Source organism: Netta rufina, assembly GCF_964035555.1.
Source record: "Netta rufina genome assembly, chromosome: 17".
Taxonomy (NCBI): Eukaryota; Metazoa; Chordata; class Aves; order Anseriformes; family Anatidae; genus Netta; species Netta rufina.
The window spans coordinates 11,891,485-11,907,258 of record NC_140141.1 but is presented as its reverse complement, the minus strand read 5'-3'; the positions used below and the strand labels follow the sequence as shown (position 1 = coordinate 11,907,258).

The 15,774-nt window shown below is 43.7% G+C and overlaps 2 protein-coding genes across 3 annotated transcripts; both read right to left on the bottom strand.

Moving 5' to 3' along the window:
• Nucleotides 1–1,512: 1,512 nt before the first annotated feature.
• UBB (ubiquitin B) lies at nt 1,513–3,085 on the bottom strand. 2 transcript variants are annotated; one of them, XM_084297609.1, is made up of 2 exons: nt 3,026–3,085; nt 1,513–2,516 (listed from the first exon to the last, which is right to left on the bottom strand). In XM_084297609.1, the coding sequence occupies exon 2, from the start codon at nt 2,508–2,510 to the stop codon at nt 1,593–1,595; it is 918 nt and encodes a 305-aa protein (XP_084153735.1). In that variant the 5' UTR covers nt 2,511–2,516; nt 3,026–3,085; the 3' UTR covers nt 1,513–1,592. The 2 variants fall into 2 exon arrangements, with proteins under 2 accessions (XP_084153735.1, XP_084153736.1); XM_084297610.1 differs by having other exon boundaries at nt 2,932–3,049.
• A 4,032-nt stretch (nt 3,086–7,117) lies between these two features.
• Nucleotides 7,118–14,842, bottom strand: MAJIN (membrane anchored junction protein; the record flags this gene model as incomplete). Its single annotated transcript, XM_084297450.1, has 10 exons — nt 7,118–7,166; nt 7,507–7,651; nt 8,269–8,341; nt 9,175–9,229; nt 10,387–10,496; nt 10,991–11,019; nt 12,346–12,471; nt 13,454–13,529; nt 13,750–13,795; nt 14,742–14,842. 10 exons carry the CDS (start codon nt 14,840–14,842, stop codon nt 7,118–7,120), a joined length of 810 nt encoding a protein of 269 aa, XP_084153576.1.
• Nucleotides 14,843–15,774: the final 932 nt, after the last annotated feature.

Sequence of the window (15,774 nt, the reverse complement as noted above, 5' to 3'; positions counted from 1 at the left end):
CCTGTGAAAAGGACCTAAGCAGGGTCCCCCCCTTGGGGACCTCGGAAAACCTAACTGGGCTGCAGCACCTGATTTTTTTACAGATTAATTAGCTCTCTTCACTCACACCGATACACCCACCCCAAATCAGCGACTTGCATTTAAGGAGCCCCATTACAGAGCACCCGAAGCTCTGAGGAAGGGCTGCTGGATTTTTAATTGCTAATAATTAAAGTTTGAGTGAGTCAAGAGGGCAGAGACAGCAGAGCACCTCGAGGTGTCTTTGCAGCCGCTCGGGGCTGTCAGCTCAGTCCGTCCCTGCGGCTGCACGGAGCGAAGCTCCCACCCCAGGGGTGCGAATCACCCTTTGGAGCTGGGGACACGCGAGGGCAGAGCCCAGGGACAGCCCAGCAGGGACACCCAGGACATCGCTGGTGGCAGGGCACGCTTACCTGGCACACGATTTGGTCCAAAGGCTTTCTTCAGTTTAGCACGAAACTTGATCATTCAAGCTCATTCCTCACAGACCATAAAGTGCCAGAAATATTTCTACCCCCACTCCTTCAACATCACCCAGGACAAACCTTGCTTTCCTTCCCGGAATCCCACCCTCCCAATCTCCATGCTGTAAGATTCCTTCAAGTCCCACTGTCTGTGCTCAGCTGAACCCACTGTACCAACTCCTAGCACCCCCTCTTCTACCCACCAGCACCTAACACTGCCCAGTGGTACCTGGAAAACTTCAGATTTTTTATGTAACTCCAGGCCCTTTTGCCCATTTCCCAATCAGGAGCGCAGCGCTGCCAGCTCCTCGTGACCTGCAGCTCACTGTGAAGTAGGATAGCGGAGACTTCCCTTCCGTCAGCATTCTTGGAGTGAGAACCACTCCCTAACACTTCAGCTCACTCATACCCTAATATTTCCACTCCACGGAAAGCTGGGATCAAGGTGCATTCCTCAAGGTAGCCCTTAAGCTAGTACTTCTTGAAGTTACAGTCCGCTTAATAGGCTCAAACTGGGTTAAAAAAAAATAAAGTCAACCCAGTCACTGATTAAAGGCTTAGAGAGCATCAAACGCCTGGTTCAAGGGCTGCAGGATCCCTGCTGACTCTCACCACTGCTCACCCTGCAGCAGCCAGAGGTTGTTGTTGGCCTTTGAAGATCCCCATCCTGATGGCTGTGACATCGGTGCATAAACACCACGGGCAGCACCCAGCCAACCACCAGGAAAAGCAGTGTTATCAAAACCTTCCAGCTCAGGAAGGACTTGCAGTTTCATGTCCCCATTACATGCATGTTTGCACAACGCTACCAGCAGCACAACATCTGCAGCTGGCACCGAACTCCTCTGATAGTTAAACACACAACCTCAGGAGAACACTGTCACAAGTGTTAGTCACACTTGCCAGGCACATGTAAGCCTTGTGTAACAGTGTTTTATAATACCTTTGTGTTCAGAAAGTATGTAATTATACCTTACCTAACTGCAATTAAACGACTGAAATAACTTCTCACATCATTTAAGAGACACTGTTTTTGTGGATGCAACAACTTTATTGGAATGAACATGTGCAGAGAAACTTTTACTTGGAAGCAAGCAACAAATCTCCAGTTCAGTTACCACCCCTGAGGCGCAGCACGAGATGCAGGGTAGACTCTTTTTGGATGTTGTAGTCGGACAGGGTGCGCCCGTCTTCCAGCTGCTTGCCAGCAAAGATCAGCCTCTGCTGGTCTGGGGGAATGCCCTCCTTGTCCTGGATCTTGGCCTTGACATTCTCAATGGTGTCACTGGGCTCGACCTCCAAGGTGATGGTCTTGCCTGTCAAGGTCTTGACAAAGATCTGCATGCCGCCCCTGAGGCGCAGCACGAGATGGAGAGTGGATTCCTTCTGGATGTTGTAGTCGGACAGGGTGCGCCCATCTTCCAGCTGCTTGCCAGCAAAGATCAGCCTCTGCTGGTCTGGGGGAATGCCTTCTTTGTCCTGGATCTTGGCCTTGACATTCTCGATGGTGTCACTAGGCTCAACTTCCAAGGTGATGGTCTTGCCAGTCAGGGTCTTCACGAAAATCTGCATGCCGCCCCTGAGGCGCAGCACCAAGTGCAGAGTGGACTCCTTCTGGATGTTGTAGTCAGACAGGGTGCGTCCGTCTTCCAGCTGCTTGCCAGCAAAGATCAGCCTCTGCTGGTCCGGGGGAATGCCTTCCTTGTCCTGGATCTTGGCCTTGACATTCTCAATGGTGTCACTGGGTTCAACTTCCAAGGTGATGGTCTTACCTGTCAAGGTCTTGACAAAGATCTGCATGCCACCCCTGAGGCGCAGCACGAGATGCAGGGTAGACTCTTTTTGGATGTTGTAGTCGGACAGGGTGCGCCCGTCTTCCAGCTGCTTGCCAGCGAAGATCAGCCTCTGCTGGTCTGGGGGAATGCCCTCCTTGTCCTGGATCTTGGCCTTGACATTCTCAATGGTGTCACTAGGCTCGACCTCCAAAGTGATGGTCTTGCCAGTCAGGGTCTTGACGAAGATCTGCATGTTTGCCTGAGGGATAAGAGGCCGAGCTTTAGGCACTGTCCCCTCAGGGCCGCAGCCCAGCGCCCCCCTCCCGCGGGGCTTGGAGCCCGAAAGGACCCGCCCCGCTCCGTGACGTCACCATGGAGGCCCCGCCCACCCCGTAGAGGGGCGGGGCTTGGCTTCTCCCGGCCCCTCCCGCTCCAGCCCCGCGCGCCCGCCCTCCGCCATCTTGAGCGGGGCCGTCGCGCCTGCGCGGCCGCCATTTTGCCGGCGGCTGCCCGGGCCGGGCCCCCTCCTCCCCCCCGTCCCCCCCTTCCCTCCCTTCCCCGCCGACGGTTGGCGCTGCGGGGGGGGGGGCGAGGGGGGCAGGGAACGCCCCGGCCCGCGGCCCACCCGCTCCTCGCCGCCTCCCCACCCGCGCCTCCCTCCCCTCAGCACGCACACAGCCCTCTGCCGGCTCCCCAGCCCCACACACGTCCTTTTTCCTTCCCCTTCACCCGCTGAGGCGCGGCGGTGCCCGGCCGCGCAGCACTCACCACAGGACCCGCGGGCACAGCGCGCCGCACCCTGCCCTCAGTCGGTTCCAACTGCGCCACAGACGCCGCTCCCGCCCCTTATATAGCCTTCTGCGCCCCGCCCCCTCGCGGCGTGGATCACTCCGCCGCGCACTATTTCTCCGCTGTTCCGCCGGGCGGGCGCAGGGGAGCGAGGCCCGGCGGCGCGGAGGGATCAGCGCGCCGCGAGGTGATGCGGCTCTGAGGGGCTGGGCGGGGGGGGGGAGCGGCGCCGAGTGGCAAAACCCGGCCTGGAGCCCACGGAGCGGGGCTGGGGATTGCTGTGCCTCCCTTTGGAGGCGTCTAATGGGGTTTAAAGCTTCTTGCCAGCCTCAGAGCTTTATTTAGGGATTTTATCCAGCCCCAGCAGACGCCTCCCTTCTCAAATGTCCCTCGGTTTTCTTGCTGTGGGCACGGTGAGGGGCTGCTCCTCTCACAGGGCTTGCCTGAAGGCTGCTGAGGAAAGGAAACAATTCTGTCCAAAAAAAGTGAAGTCAGGTCTCCCATATTCATCATGTTGATGAAGGGAGAGAAGTGGCAGCACGGCCTCCTTGTCCTGGGCCAAGATCAGTACAAAGAGAACACAAAAGTGCCAGATAAACCTGCGGGCAGGGCTGTGTTAGGCCCCCTGTGCTGCACTGCCCCTGGAAACGTGCTCCTGGCATCTGGGGTGTAATGGAGTTTGCAGCTCAGGGCTCAAACACAAACAGAAATAATAATAATGCTTATTTATTACTGTGTTCTTGCTTACAGAGCATACTCCGTGTTGAATTCAGTCGGCTCCTGTGCCGTCGTAGTCAAAACGTCCAGCGATCCAAGGGCAGAGCTGAGGACAAGCTGAGGCTTTGTTTGCAGGACTCGCTGGCTGCCATTTGGTTCAATCCGCTTACAAAATCCTTCGTTTCTGTGCATCCAAAGAAAAACACTTTCTACCCAGCTGACACCCAGTGCACACCAGTGGGAAGGCAGCGGAGACCCAGCAACAGCTTCGTGATTGGTGTGGGGGAAACCGGCCTGTGTTTGCCTGACACAGGGAGCTCCTACAGGAGGGGAATGCTCCAGGGATCTTCCCAGCTTCTCCTGCCCTGCATTTATATTAAAACACAGCCTTGCAATAATACTCATTAAAAAAAAAAAAAAAAAGGCAGATGTTAGGCCCTAATGCAACCCAGTCCTTAAATATGTCTGGCAGCTTGCAGAACAATGCTTTCCTTTGCTGGGAGGAGCCTTCCATGAGCACAGCCACTGCATGTTTCTCCTACACCATCTTTGCAAGTAACCCCTTGCTAAGATTTCAAGACAAGCTTGGCGAATAGCAGGACAGCGTTCCTTGCAGACCATGACATATTGTACTGACAAATAATGATTTCCTGTGCCCCAAACACTCACATTTGTGCCTATTGTTATAAATTCTTTGGGGCAGGAACTGTCACGTTCTGGTACCCCTGTGCAGCCCGTATTCCAGAAGTATAGCTGCTCAGAGAGATCCTGTCCAGTGAGCTACTTACAGCAGGGACCTGCAGACATACCAGCAGCATAGCCTAACACCACTTAATAAATTGCTTTAACTACTCTGGCAGGAAATGTCATTTACACGTGTCACCAGTCAGCAGTCCCCTACCAGACAGAGCTGGACATGCTGCTGCTAACTGAATAAAGCAGCTGGTAACTGAACTGGGTAGATAAAAGCTGCTTTGAAATCTACACAGGCTCAGGTTTCTGAACTGTACTTTTCATCCCTCGCAGCTCAGATCACTTTCCCAGTCCAGACAGAGCCGTGTGAGCCAAGCCAGCCCAAGATCAAGGCAGTGAGTTGTCTCCCAAGGAGTCCTCACACCCTGCTCCAAGCAAAGGCAAAGCCTGGCTCCTTGTTAAGCTGAACCAACCAGCTTCAGCCCCCAGAATCTAACTATAACACAAGAGTCACTCAAGCTCCACCTAAAAGATAAAAATGGTGTAAATTAGCCTAAGGGAGAGAGGCTGTTAGGGAAGATACCATTGTGTAAGGAAAGATAAAGATACCTTCTGACTTCTGGGATCAGTTGACAGGCTGAGCCTCTCTCCCCTCGGCACTGTGATGCCTTTGGGTTATACTTGAACACTTGGTTATTGCAAGTGCCTCCCCAGGAAGCTTACAAGTCTCTATAGAGTCACTTTATATCTTTTAACACATTTGTAGCCAGGCTGCGTTACTCCTATGTTTTGTATTTGCACATGCTTTGCAGACAGTGGATTTATTTATCCTGTGTACCTGTTGCTTTAATAAATTGCACTACTCATTAATCTAGCTGTGATAGTTCTCATTGAACGCGACCGAACTCTTCAAGTGTGGCCGTGGTAATTCAGGGAACGTGACTAGACTGAGGCCGCATTACATTATTTGGGAATCCGTAATTGTGACAGTTCAGTACACTGAACATGACCAGACTTACAAGCTGGGCATCATTAACCTTTAAAGGAACATGAGCTCAGTATATTCCTGAGAGAAAAATTATATATATACATGGCCTAATTAGATAGATGGCCTAATTCTTTATAGCAAGTATGATGATACAGGTAATGATATCTTAGGCTATTGTTTAGTCATAAATAATTACACAAGTTATAGTGTAGTGGTAAAAATCTCCTCCAGAGTATTTCCACCATTTTTGAATTCCTGTACTGTGGTTCACATGGAAGAGGTCATCTAATACTAGAAACCTCTGCTTCCTGTGTGGTGGGTACACCCCGCTCCTGTGCTTGGTATAAGTCTTGCACAGGCATGTGAGCCACAGTAGGCATCACTGTGATCTTTCTTTGAACTGGGCAGCTTCTTAGCAGAGGCAGAGCTCATTCAGAGGACGTGCATGTCAGAGCTAACCTTTCAAAGAACTAACTTGTCTGTGGACAAACACAGACAAAGGAGTAGGGTGAATAATTCATTCTAGGGGATATTCTGGAAGCATGCAACTGGACTTCAAACCCCCCGCAGGACCCTACAACTAAGTCTTGGGTGAACCTTGCCATTCACAAACCTTTAACTAAGTCACTGTTTCTATTGTTTCTATTGCAAATTTCTTTAGATCATTGTGTTTAAGATCATACTTAGACACTGATTAAGTGCTATTAAAATCATATCATCTAACTTTGTTATTTGCTATAAAGATATATAACAAATCCTTAATTGCTGCTACATTAGAGTCATGTTAATCTAATTTTGCTATCTCTTGGAAAATGTGTTTTTTTTCCTGATTGGGCAAGGATGATTAAAATATCACACAGTTCCAAGATGATGTTTGTTTTATTAGAATATCATATAATGATTTTAAAATGTAAAAACACTTACCACACTTAAAGAACAAAGTATTAAAGCTTTTTCCAAAAACTATAGGATGTGAAGACATACTACTTCTAACCCAACATCCTCGGTACACTAATTTTAAAATGTAAACAGATGATAATTTAAAGCATTTAATAGCTGAGACAAGCAATGTGAAAAGCTGAATTGCAAAAGAAACAATACAACCTGATGTTCACAGTAGAAGTTTACATTTCCACAACAATTAATACTTCAAGTTCAGTTCTTTCCACCAAAAAGATGATGTAGTGGAGAAAAAAATATGCTAGGGAAACAAAAACAAAAGAGCACATTACACTTATAATACTTCTCTGAGAATTGTAAATAACTAAAATAACATAACTCCAAGTACAAAACTATTTGGAAGTAGACTGAAAAAAATAAGGGAGGAATAAAAGAATAACTCATGCCTTAATGGTTTAGTCTCAGTAGTTAAAGGGACTGACATACATTATGATTAAGAAGGATTTTTATTTATTCGAAATCTGTTACCTACCTATTACTGTGGCTGTTGGACTTGTGTGTAGTGAATAGAATACTCTTATGCCATGCAGCTTCTACAGCTTTAGAGCACTCTTAGCAATGTCCAGCCACTGTTTGCATGGTTACTTCACATGGTCACTGTTTGCGTGATTACTTGACACGGTCACTTTACCTTCTATTTAAAATGGGATATCTTGGAGTCAAAACTACAAAGGCCAAAGTTGCTAAGTGACCAAATAAAGGTCATACTTACTTTAATGGGACTGATCTTCAGTCCCATTCAGTCCCAGGGCCTGGAAGGCCCTGTTAAAAGGGGGAATGTTTAAGTCTTAAGAATCTGTTTGTAGATGGTACTCCTTATGTGATACAAGGGCAGTGACTGAAGTCAGTAACTATCCCCTGTGGATTTTTTTTCCCCAGACAGATAAGAAAAGGGGCATTTATTAGGAATGTGCACCTTTCTACAAGAATAAAGCACACGAATTGATGTTTCTTTACCTCGAAGACCTTAGTTTAACCACAAAAAATAATCAGGAAATATGAGAACAGGAGGTTCTCAACTTCAACTAATGGAAAACAAATAATGGACTACGAGGCAGCTTTCAGTAAGAATTACATCTGATCATAGCTGCAGTGCTAGTACCTTCTCCAGAACTTTGAGAGACCTCTTCGTTTTGACTGCCCAATTCTGTTGTTTCTGATTTGCTCCATCTGCTGCAGTAGCTGCATTTCACCTTCAGCCTGACTGGTTTCTGTACTTTGTTCCACATTATATTCCACAGGTTCCCCTGTAACAAACAGGATCAAGAACAAAAATATGAACTCACTCTCTCCATACTCACTGCGTGCTGACTGACAGACTTTGAAACTGATACATACAAGCACTGACTGACACCTAAGAAGTTTCACAGAGTCACAGAATGCTAGGGATTGGAAGGGACCTTGAAACATCATCATCATCATCTAGTCCTACCCCCCTGCAGTAGCTGGAACACCTAAATCACGTCACACAGGAACACATCCAGATGGATTTTGCACGTCTCCAGAGAAGGAGACTCCACAACCTCCCTGGGCAGCCTGTTCCTGTGCTCTGTCACCCTCACCGTAAAAAAGTTTTGTCTAACATTTAAGTGGAACCTCCTATGTTCCAGCTTGCACCCATTGCTCCTTGTCCCATCATTGGATGTCACTGAGAAGAGCCTGGCTCCGTCCTCCTGACACTAGAAAATACCAAACACGCTAGAAAATACCAAACATGATTCTTAAAGGAAAACCAATACAAATAAGAATCAAAGGAAAACCAATTGGTTTATTTTTATAAGAAAACCAATATCTTGTAGTTTTTGACTTAAGATGAACAACATGATGCAACATGTAAGAAATAATCCAGGAATTTCTTACTTACATAAATTCTCTTGGTTACAGCCCATGGTCAGGGATGCTGGACTATGCTCACACTGAATTTCTTTGGAATAATTCTGAAAAGAAAAGCAATCCATAAATTGTGTTATACAATACAAAATTATATTTTAAATGAGATTTTTATTTATTTGCTTGCTTTAAGAACTTGACAAGGTCTACTCTTGTTCTGTGTTTATTTTTTACTTTTAGTATGACAACTTTCCTCAGCAATGCATTTCTACCCCTCCCTCTCCAGTACATTTACAGACCTAAAGTAAAGCTGTAATTCATTTAGTAGACTTTAAAATACTACATACTAAAAGAGTAACAGCTGGTATGGCATAGATAGATTTTTTTTTTTAATGAAATGCTGTGAGAAATAACAGCCACTTGACAAAACAGACCCCTAGACATTAGACCTGTTCATTCACAGTAGTAGTCACAGTGACAGACAGTTAAAGGGCAGAAGTGCAAAGTGTCAGAAGCAGGAAGTGAGCCAGAATATCAGAAATAAAAAGGGCCACAAACAACAGAATCTGCATGTATGTTTATTTAAAAGAGAGTGAAATAACTTTGTCATACAGAGAAGATAATATAAGGATAGATTTACTGCCTCTTGATAATATAAGAATAAATTTACTGCCTCTTGCACTAACCTCAGGTTCAAGCAAGATTTTAAACTTCGAAGTTTAACCCTACCGTTCTTGGTTTGAGAATCAGAAAAGCACATGTGGTCTCTCTGTAAAGCTCATCATATGACTAATTTTCATAAGCAGCAATCAAAAATGTTCTCTATCATCACAGATGCAAGTGAAAAAAAAATTACCTGAAGGCACTTTTATGCTAACCATTTTAAGAATCAAGGACTAAACAAATGCTGTTGCGTCTTTCTGAATATTCTGCAGCTTACCATTTCAAATCCATGCTTTGCTTTAATTATATGGTGAACGCTCTCAGCTCCAGGTCTAAAAATACACCAAATATTATGAAAAAGAAGCAAACATGTAAATAGCAACTTAGGTACTTTATTATAAACCTCTAGCCTATGATATATGTATCCTTAATACATATTTGTACTCATATTTCAAATTTTCACTTAAAAAAATGAACATACGTACACATTACAGCAGAGGAGTTTTCCAGTAGAGAAGCTTTCTGCTTCTCTAGAAAAAACAGAAGGCACTTAATAGAAGTGTTAAGTGACATAGAAAAGGTGATGAGCAGTGAGTTGAGAAAGCTTGCATATCATACAAGGTTACTGACATAAAGAAAAGGGCTGAAAGCAAAGAACCATGGAGGGGTCCTACAAGACTTGTACATGGAACAATACAATGGCAGAGAAAATTGTGTAGAGAAGTATGAAGTGATAAATGTGGGGAAAACAAATCTGCTTTAAACTGATCAACATAGATGATATTTTATATTATCTATGGAGATAATTAATAATTACATTTCTATCCCTATTAAGGGATAGAAATTCTGACAGATGAACACTCAGTAGTACCCTCAAAGAAAATAATCCAAAGTTAGGAAAAAGGGAGAAATTACTAGCAAAAGAACAGAAAACAAAATTGAAAAATGGGATTATGGCACTGTACAAAGCCAAGGCTCTCCCACACCTCAAGTATACCATGTGCTGGCTTGGTCCCCCAACCTTAGATGGAGAATCTGGAGAGTTCTTCCTCTTCTGTAAGTTGGAAAGGCTCAGAGAAGAGGAACAAAAGCTATCAAACACACAGTTTAGTTTTTCTTTGAGGAACAACTGAGCACACAAATAAGACTTAACAGACGAGAAAATATTAGAGAGGATAAGAATTTTACAAAGTTCAAGTATTTACAAATGTCCAAGAGACATGCCAATTGAATTAATTTTATATACAACATTAAGACAAAGGAGTTAAAGGGGAAGATTTATGTCCCCTATTAAATGGCATTGGAACCTGAAAGCATATGATAAGTCTTCTCCAAATAAGGGCAATACTGCTTAAATTCTTTCAACTAGGAAGAAAATGAAAAAGAACAATGGGGCAAAGGGCTACACAGCAATGATGTATGAGGATGGTCAATGGCACATAAAAAATATTTACATACACCCTGGAAGAATGTTTTGTAGTCAACTGACCTGTTGATACATGGCTTTGGGTATGAGGTCTCTACTTGACCTTCAACCCTCCTCTTCTTCACTGTTTCTTCCATTTCAGTACTTTCTGACATCTCATTTCTTCTCTTGACCTTCAAAACATTGCAAACTTTGCATTGGTAACATTTGATTTTGACTTTTATATTTTATAACAAAATTTGAAGTTAATATACATTTAAATGTACCAAAATTGTTCACATAATTATAATGAAAACAAACAAACAAGAAGATTCATGAATAAACTACTAGCTTCTTTATTCAAAGGGTTGATAAGCAGAGAGGCCATCCAGAAACTTATGCTCAACAGTTTTAAGCTCAAAATTGTGCTTTCAGGGCATCGTATTTTCTCTGTCTTTAGAAGAGTAGTAGGAGTGATTGATTTTAGTAGGAGTGTAATTCTAACAGAGATAGTGGGATTTCTTTGGGAGAATTTGGACAGGACATCTTCACTAACTCCATCTTCAGATACATATCCATACTGAAAACAAACCTATCCTGAGCTCTCATTAAACAAAAGCATTCCAAATTAGCTTAGCTTTCTTGTTTATGACATATACACTACTCAAAACACACACACACAACTTACAAGTTTGTAACTGTCGCCGTGTACTTTACCTGTAACAGAGGTATTACAAAATTCAGTGAATATTTACACTGGAGTTTCTTTAACCAGCTTAAAAGTACATTTTTGAATTGTACCTCACTTGCTGAGAACAAGGCAGAGTATGCTGAGCTTGCATATGATATGCTGAAACTGAAAAAACTGTAAATACAACTCCAGAACAGTTGTAGAATTAGAATTCCTACCAATGAATGTCAGATGTTGATGGCAATGGGAACAAATGCTATTCTTGAAAAAGTGAAAGGAGCCTTTAGAAGAGAAGAATGAACGTTAGAACTGTTAGCGTCACACTGTGACCTGGCATCAGATAGAAGATGCAAGGACATCTGGAGCATATGCTCTAGAAAATATTGACCATCTAACCTCTGATGCATGAGATCCATATGTAGTTTCCTGAAGAAAAAAGAATCCCCATGAACAGAAACCAGAAACGTTGGTGCCTGAAATTTATGGCACGTTATGCTACACATATTTTTAGAATAGAAATGCTGTACAAATATCTGGGGAGGGCAATTAAATACTGGAGTAAGTAAGGTGGACAGGGGAGTGAGTTCTCCACGTTTAGAAGTTTTTACATCAAAACATGTTGTTTGGCAGGGGATGTTACAACACAAACAAATGAGTGAGACTAAGAGATTACTATTTCATTTTATGAATGAAAGAAGACTAGAATATCTAATTAGAGGCTGTAAGACAAAGAAAAGGAAGCTTTCCTTGGGGACCAGTAACAAGTTAGAACAAGAAACTGTAAGAATAAACACTATTTTTTCACAACAGAGAAGGATAAATGTTATGTCCAACACAGACCTTAGCTGGGGCCTGAGCCTGTTCAGTGAATTCATAGAAAATGTGGGAAATGAGACACTCATGAGGTGACAACATTTAAAAGTTATACAAAACACATTACCATTATTACTATCATTATTCGGAGAAACAAATGTGTTCCTTCTTTATAAAAACAACAAAGAATGTGATGAAATGGCAGGTGGAGTTCAATGTCAGCAAGCATAGTAAAAGTACAAGGAATTAAAAAATTCTGTCCACATACATGTACTGGCTCCAACTCAGCTACTGATATTAAGCAGTGAATGTTGGGAGCCACTGGTCATTACTTCAGAAAAATACTAGCTGAAAGGGCAAACGTCATATGTAGATGTATGTATCTGAAAGCTGCAGCAGAATTACTTCACCAGTGTTTCAATGACAAAGCTAACTTCAGAGTAGAAAAGTATAATTTTATTTAAGAGCAATAATGGCATCATGCTGCAACATACCCATTTGTTCCCAGAAATTATCCAAACATAACCATACAGACTTACCAAAAGATAAATTTTGCTGAAATGAGTTGAGTTCTAGATACATAATGCAGATGTAGGGATAAGGCGAAAGATGTACATTTTTGTGTTTGAATCTCATTTTTGATACTCTCTCCCACTTACGCAAATCTGAGAATGATGTTAAGACTTAAGAACCTAGCACTAACATTTTAAAAGTACAGGAGCCCTGAGAATGCCTTACACGCTTCAAAAATCAAACCATACTGAACACATGTATAAAGGAGCAAATACAATCTGTGGGTACTAACTTTGTGAACAAACACTAGTAACACATAACAAAAAACACTCATCCAGGTGATACACTTCCATCGGTAGCTTGTATTAATATGTTGTGTTTCCTTAACTGAATTTGGCTCAAGTCCTGACATTCTCCCTCAAGCAACAACATGCCAGGCTCTTCCGACCCTATGAATAAAACCTTATCAGCATTCCTAACTATAAGGTAATTATTTTAGAAATCAAAAGGGACTAGGATTCATATGAGTAGCATCACTACGTCTGCTTCATAGTTCAAAACAAGGAAAAAAAATATAACTGACATATACTCACATTTGCACCCACTCAAGACACAGCTCTTGTGTTAAACATTCATCTAGGCAACATGAGAATTCATGAGAACACTACCCAATTCTCCCGAGGTCAAGCTCAAACTTCTTCCTGAACAGACTGATGCCAGCTTTACAGAAACAATCTTCCCTCAAAATCCCATGACTGTGGTTTAATTGTAATGTACCTTACCAGAAAACTACTGGAGTCTTTTCTACCAGTGAGACAAAGTTGTTGAGTCTGTAAGGAACATTTTACACTTCATTAACAGTTTTAAACAATGCCCTAGCTTTATATATATGCTTTTGCTTTGTCTGACTAGATCTGACTTGGAATGTAAGATCATTAATCTAAAAACAATGCAAAACACCCTTCTGAAATCAATTCTTTGGTGAAGGCAACAACTGAGCTTAGTCCTCAGCTAATGTAAAGTTGTGAAGCTCAAAGTAACGAAAGATCTGCAAATTACTGGATATAAATGGTGAATTCAGTAATGCCCAACACATTCATTGACTCATTTATTTTTATGAGGCTGAAAGGATACAGGGAAAGACAGTGAAGTGGTCTGTAGAAAATGGATGTAAATCATCAAGATTTCCAAGGATTACTCGAATTGCTTCCTAGAGATAGAGAAGATGGAAAAAAAAGAGGGAATAATATTAAGAATATAACCACAATTCCATAGTGAAGTACAGTTTGAAGGAGTGGGAAAAATTTAAAACAACCTTACAGTTTGCATGAGTTGTGGAAAGCACATTCTAGATACATACAGCTTTGCTTATCCTTTTCCCCTTCTTCTCCCCACTCCCTCTGTATCCCTGCTTTATATCTGAGTCCTACCTCTAACTCCTTGACAGCACTTTCAGTGTTATCTAGTTCAGAAGCACTGTGAAACAAAGAGAGAATTAGTCCCACCCCAGTCACAAAACAATGGAATTACATTCATTGGCAGAGTTCAAATGACAAAACATCATGAACAAGGCATATTCTCACTACATAAAGGAAATACTTAGCAGGAATTTGAATTCTTAAAACATCATTCTTAAAAGTTATATTATTTCAGAAGGACTGTTTCTTTTGATCTGTGTCCATTTGTATACTGTGTGCACACAGGCAGAACAGATAAGAGGTCAGATCTTTTCAGTCAATCCCCACTAACTATTATGATTTCTTTTTGACAAGATGGCCTCAAAATAACACTTCTGTCTTCCAACCTATCAGTTATCCATTCTACATTCTACTCAAGAGACAAAAAGAACCCATCAGAACTTGTCCCTTAATTCCATCCACAATGCAGAACTGTTGAAGAAATGGGCTTTGCATCACTAAGTACGGGTGTTTGTTGCTGGTAAGTGTGTACTGCCTACATCAGACTTTGCTCTCACAATGTTAAATATGTCTTTTGTAAATTACCTTCTCAAACATTGCTTGCTGCTAGGTATCAGCCAACAATAAGACATACAGTGAGAAATAAGGTCTTTAAAAAATCAGAATCCATTAAAAAGTAAACAAATTACATAATTGTTACTTGGAAATAAGTAAATTAAGTGGCATATAAGTAATCATGGCATGCAAGTATTCTGATTTATGGTTTGGTAGTGCAGTCATTTTCATATCTAACACGTTCAGGGTCCCTAGTCAGAACTTGGTCAGAGATGCTCAGTGTGTACAACAAACTAAAGCGCAACAGCAGCTTTTAAGTGACAACTTGCATAGCAAAAGAAGGCAAGAAATGAGGAGCCCCCAAAATTTGCATCGAGGTTCTTATATTAACCCAGTTCTACAAATGATTACCAAGCTGCAGCTTGACTTTTCAGCTTTAACTTTCTTACCTTTTGAAGCTACCGTAACGGATTTTAAACTTATACACAAGTCTGCCTGCATGAAGAAACCTTGTTTCAGGCAACAGGTACTTAAATGGTTTTAATGGCATCTTTTTCTTCCTCGGTGTCAGCCTAGGGAAGCAAAAGAATTAAAGGTAAATTATTAAGAGCCTTAACCAGATTTCGTTCTGTCACAGTCTGAGAAAAGGTTACGTGCAGCTAGGGGGGACGGGAGGGAGTCTGGCAAAGGGCAGGAGTGTGGAGGGGCAGCCCAGCACTGGGGTGGTTCAGGAGCAGAGTGGAAGGAAGGGGCCTGCAGAAGATGCCAAGCCCAAAGCCCCCCTGCCTGCTGAGAGGACAGACACCATTGCCCTCCTCACCCTCCTCTTCCTCACCCTCCCTGCTTGGCCTGCCAGGCCAGCAGGGTGCCACAGGCCCCTGGAGCACCTCCACCTGCCCTGCCAGGAGAGCTTTCAGGCACAGGGGCCGACAGCCTGCTCCTGGCTGCCAGGGGAGCAGAGCGAGAGGCCGAAGCACCGGGCCCGGCAGCCTCCCCCAGGTGCCTGCAGGCCTCCGGGCCCGGCCGTAGAGGGCGGGTCGGAACCGGGGGCGGAGAGCAGCGGGGCCGGGGCCGCCTCCCGGCCTGAGGCTCCTCATGAGGAGGCTACGAGAGGTGCCTGGCGGAACGGCTGGCTGCAATCGCAGAATCACAGAATTGTCTAGGTTGGGAGAGACCTCCCAGATCACCCCGTCCAACCTCTGACCTCACACTACCCAGTTCTCCACTAAACCATATCACTGAGCTCTACATCTAAACGTCTTTTAAAGACCTCCAGGGATGGTGACTCTACCACTTCCCTGGGCAGCCCATTCCAATACCTCACAGCCCTTTCCATTAAAAAGTTTTTCCTAACATCCAACCTAAACCTTCCCTGGTACAACTTTAGCTCATTCCCCCTCACCCTGTCACCAGGCACATGGGAGAACAGACCAACCCCCACCTCACTACCGCCTCCTTTGAGGTACCTGTAGAGAGCGATAA

Excerpts from the sequence above, each read along its gene's own strand:
- UBB (XM_084297609.1), bottom strand. The coding sequence starts at position 2,510 with ATGCAGATCTTCGTCAAGACCCTGACTGGCAAGACCATCACTTTGGAG.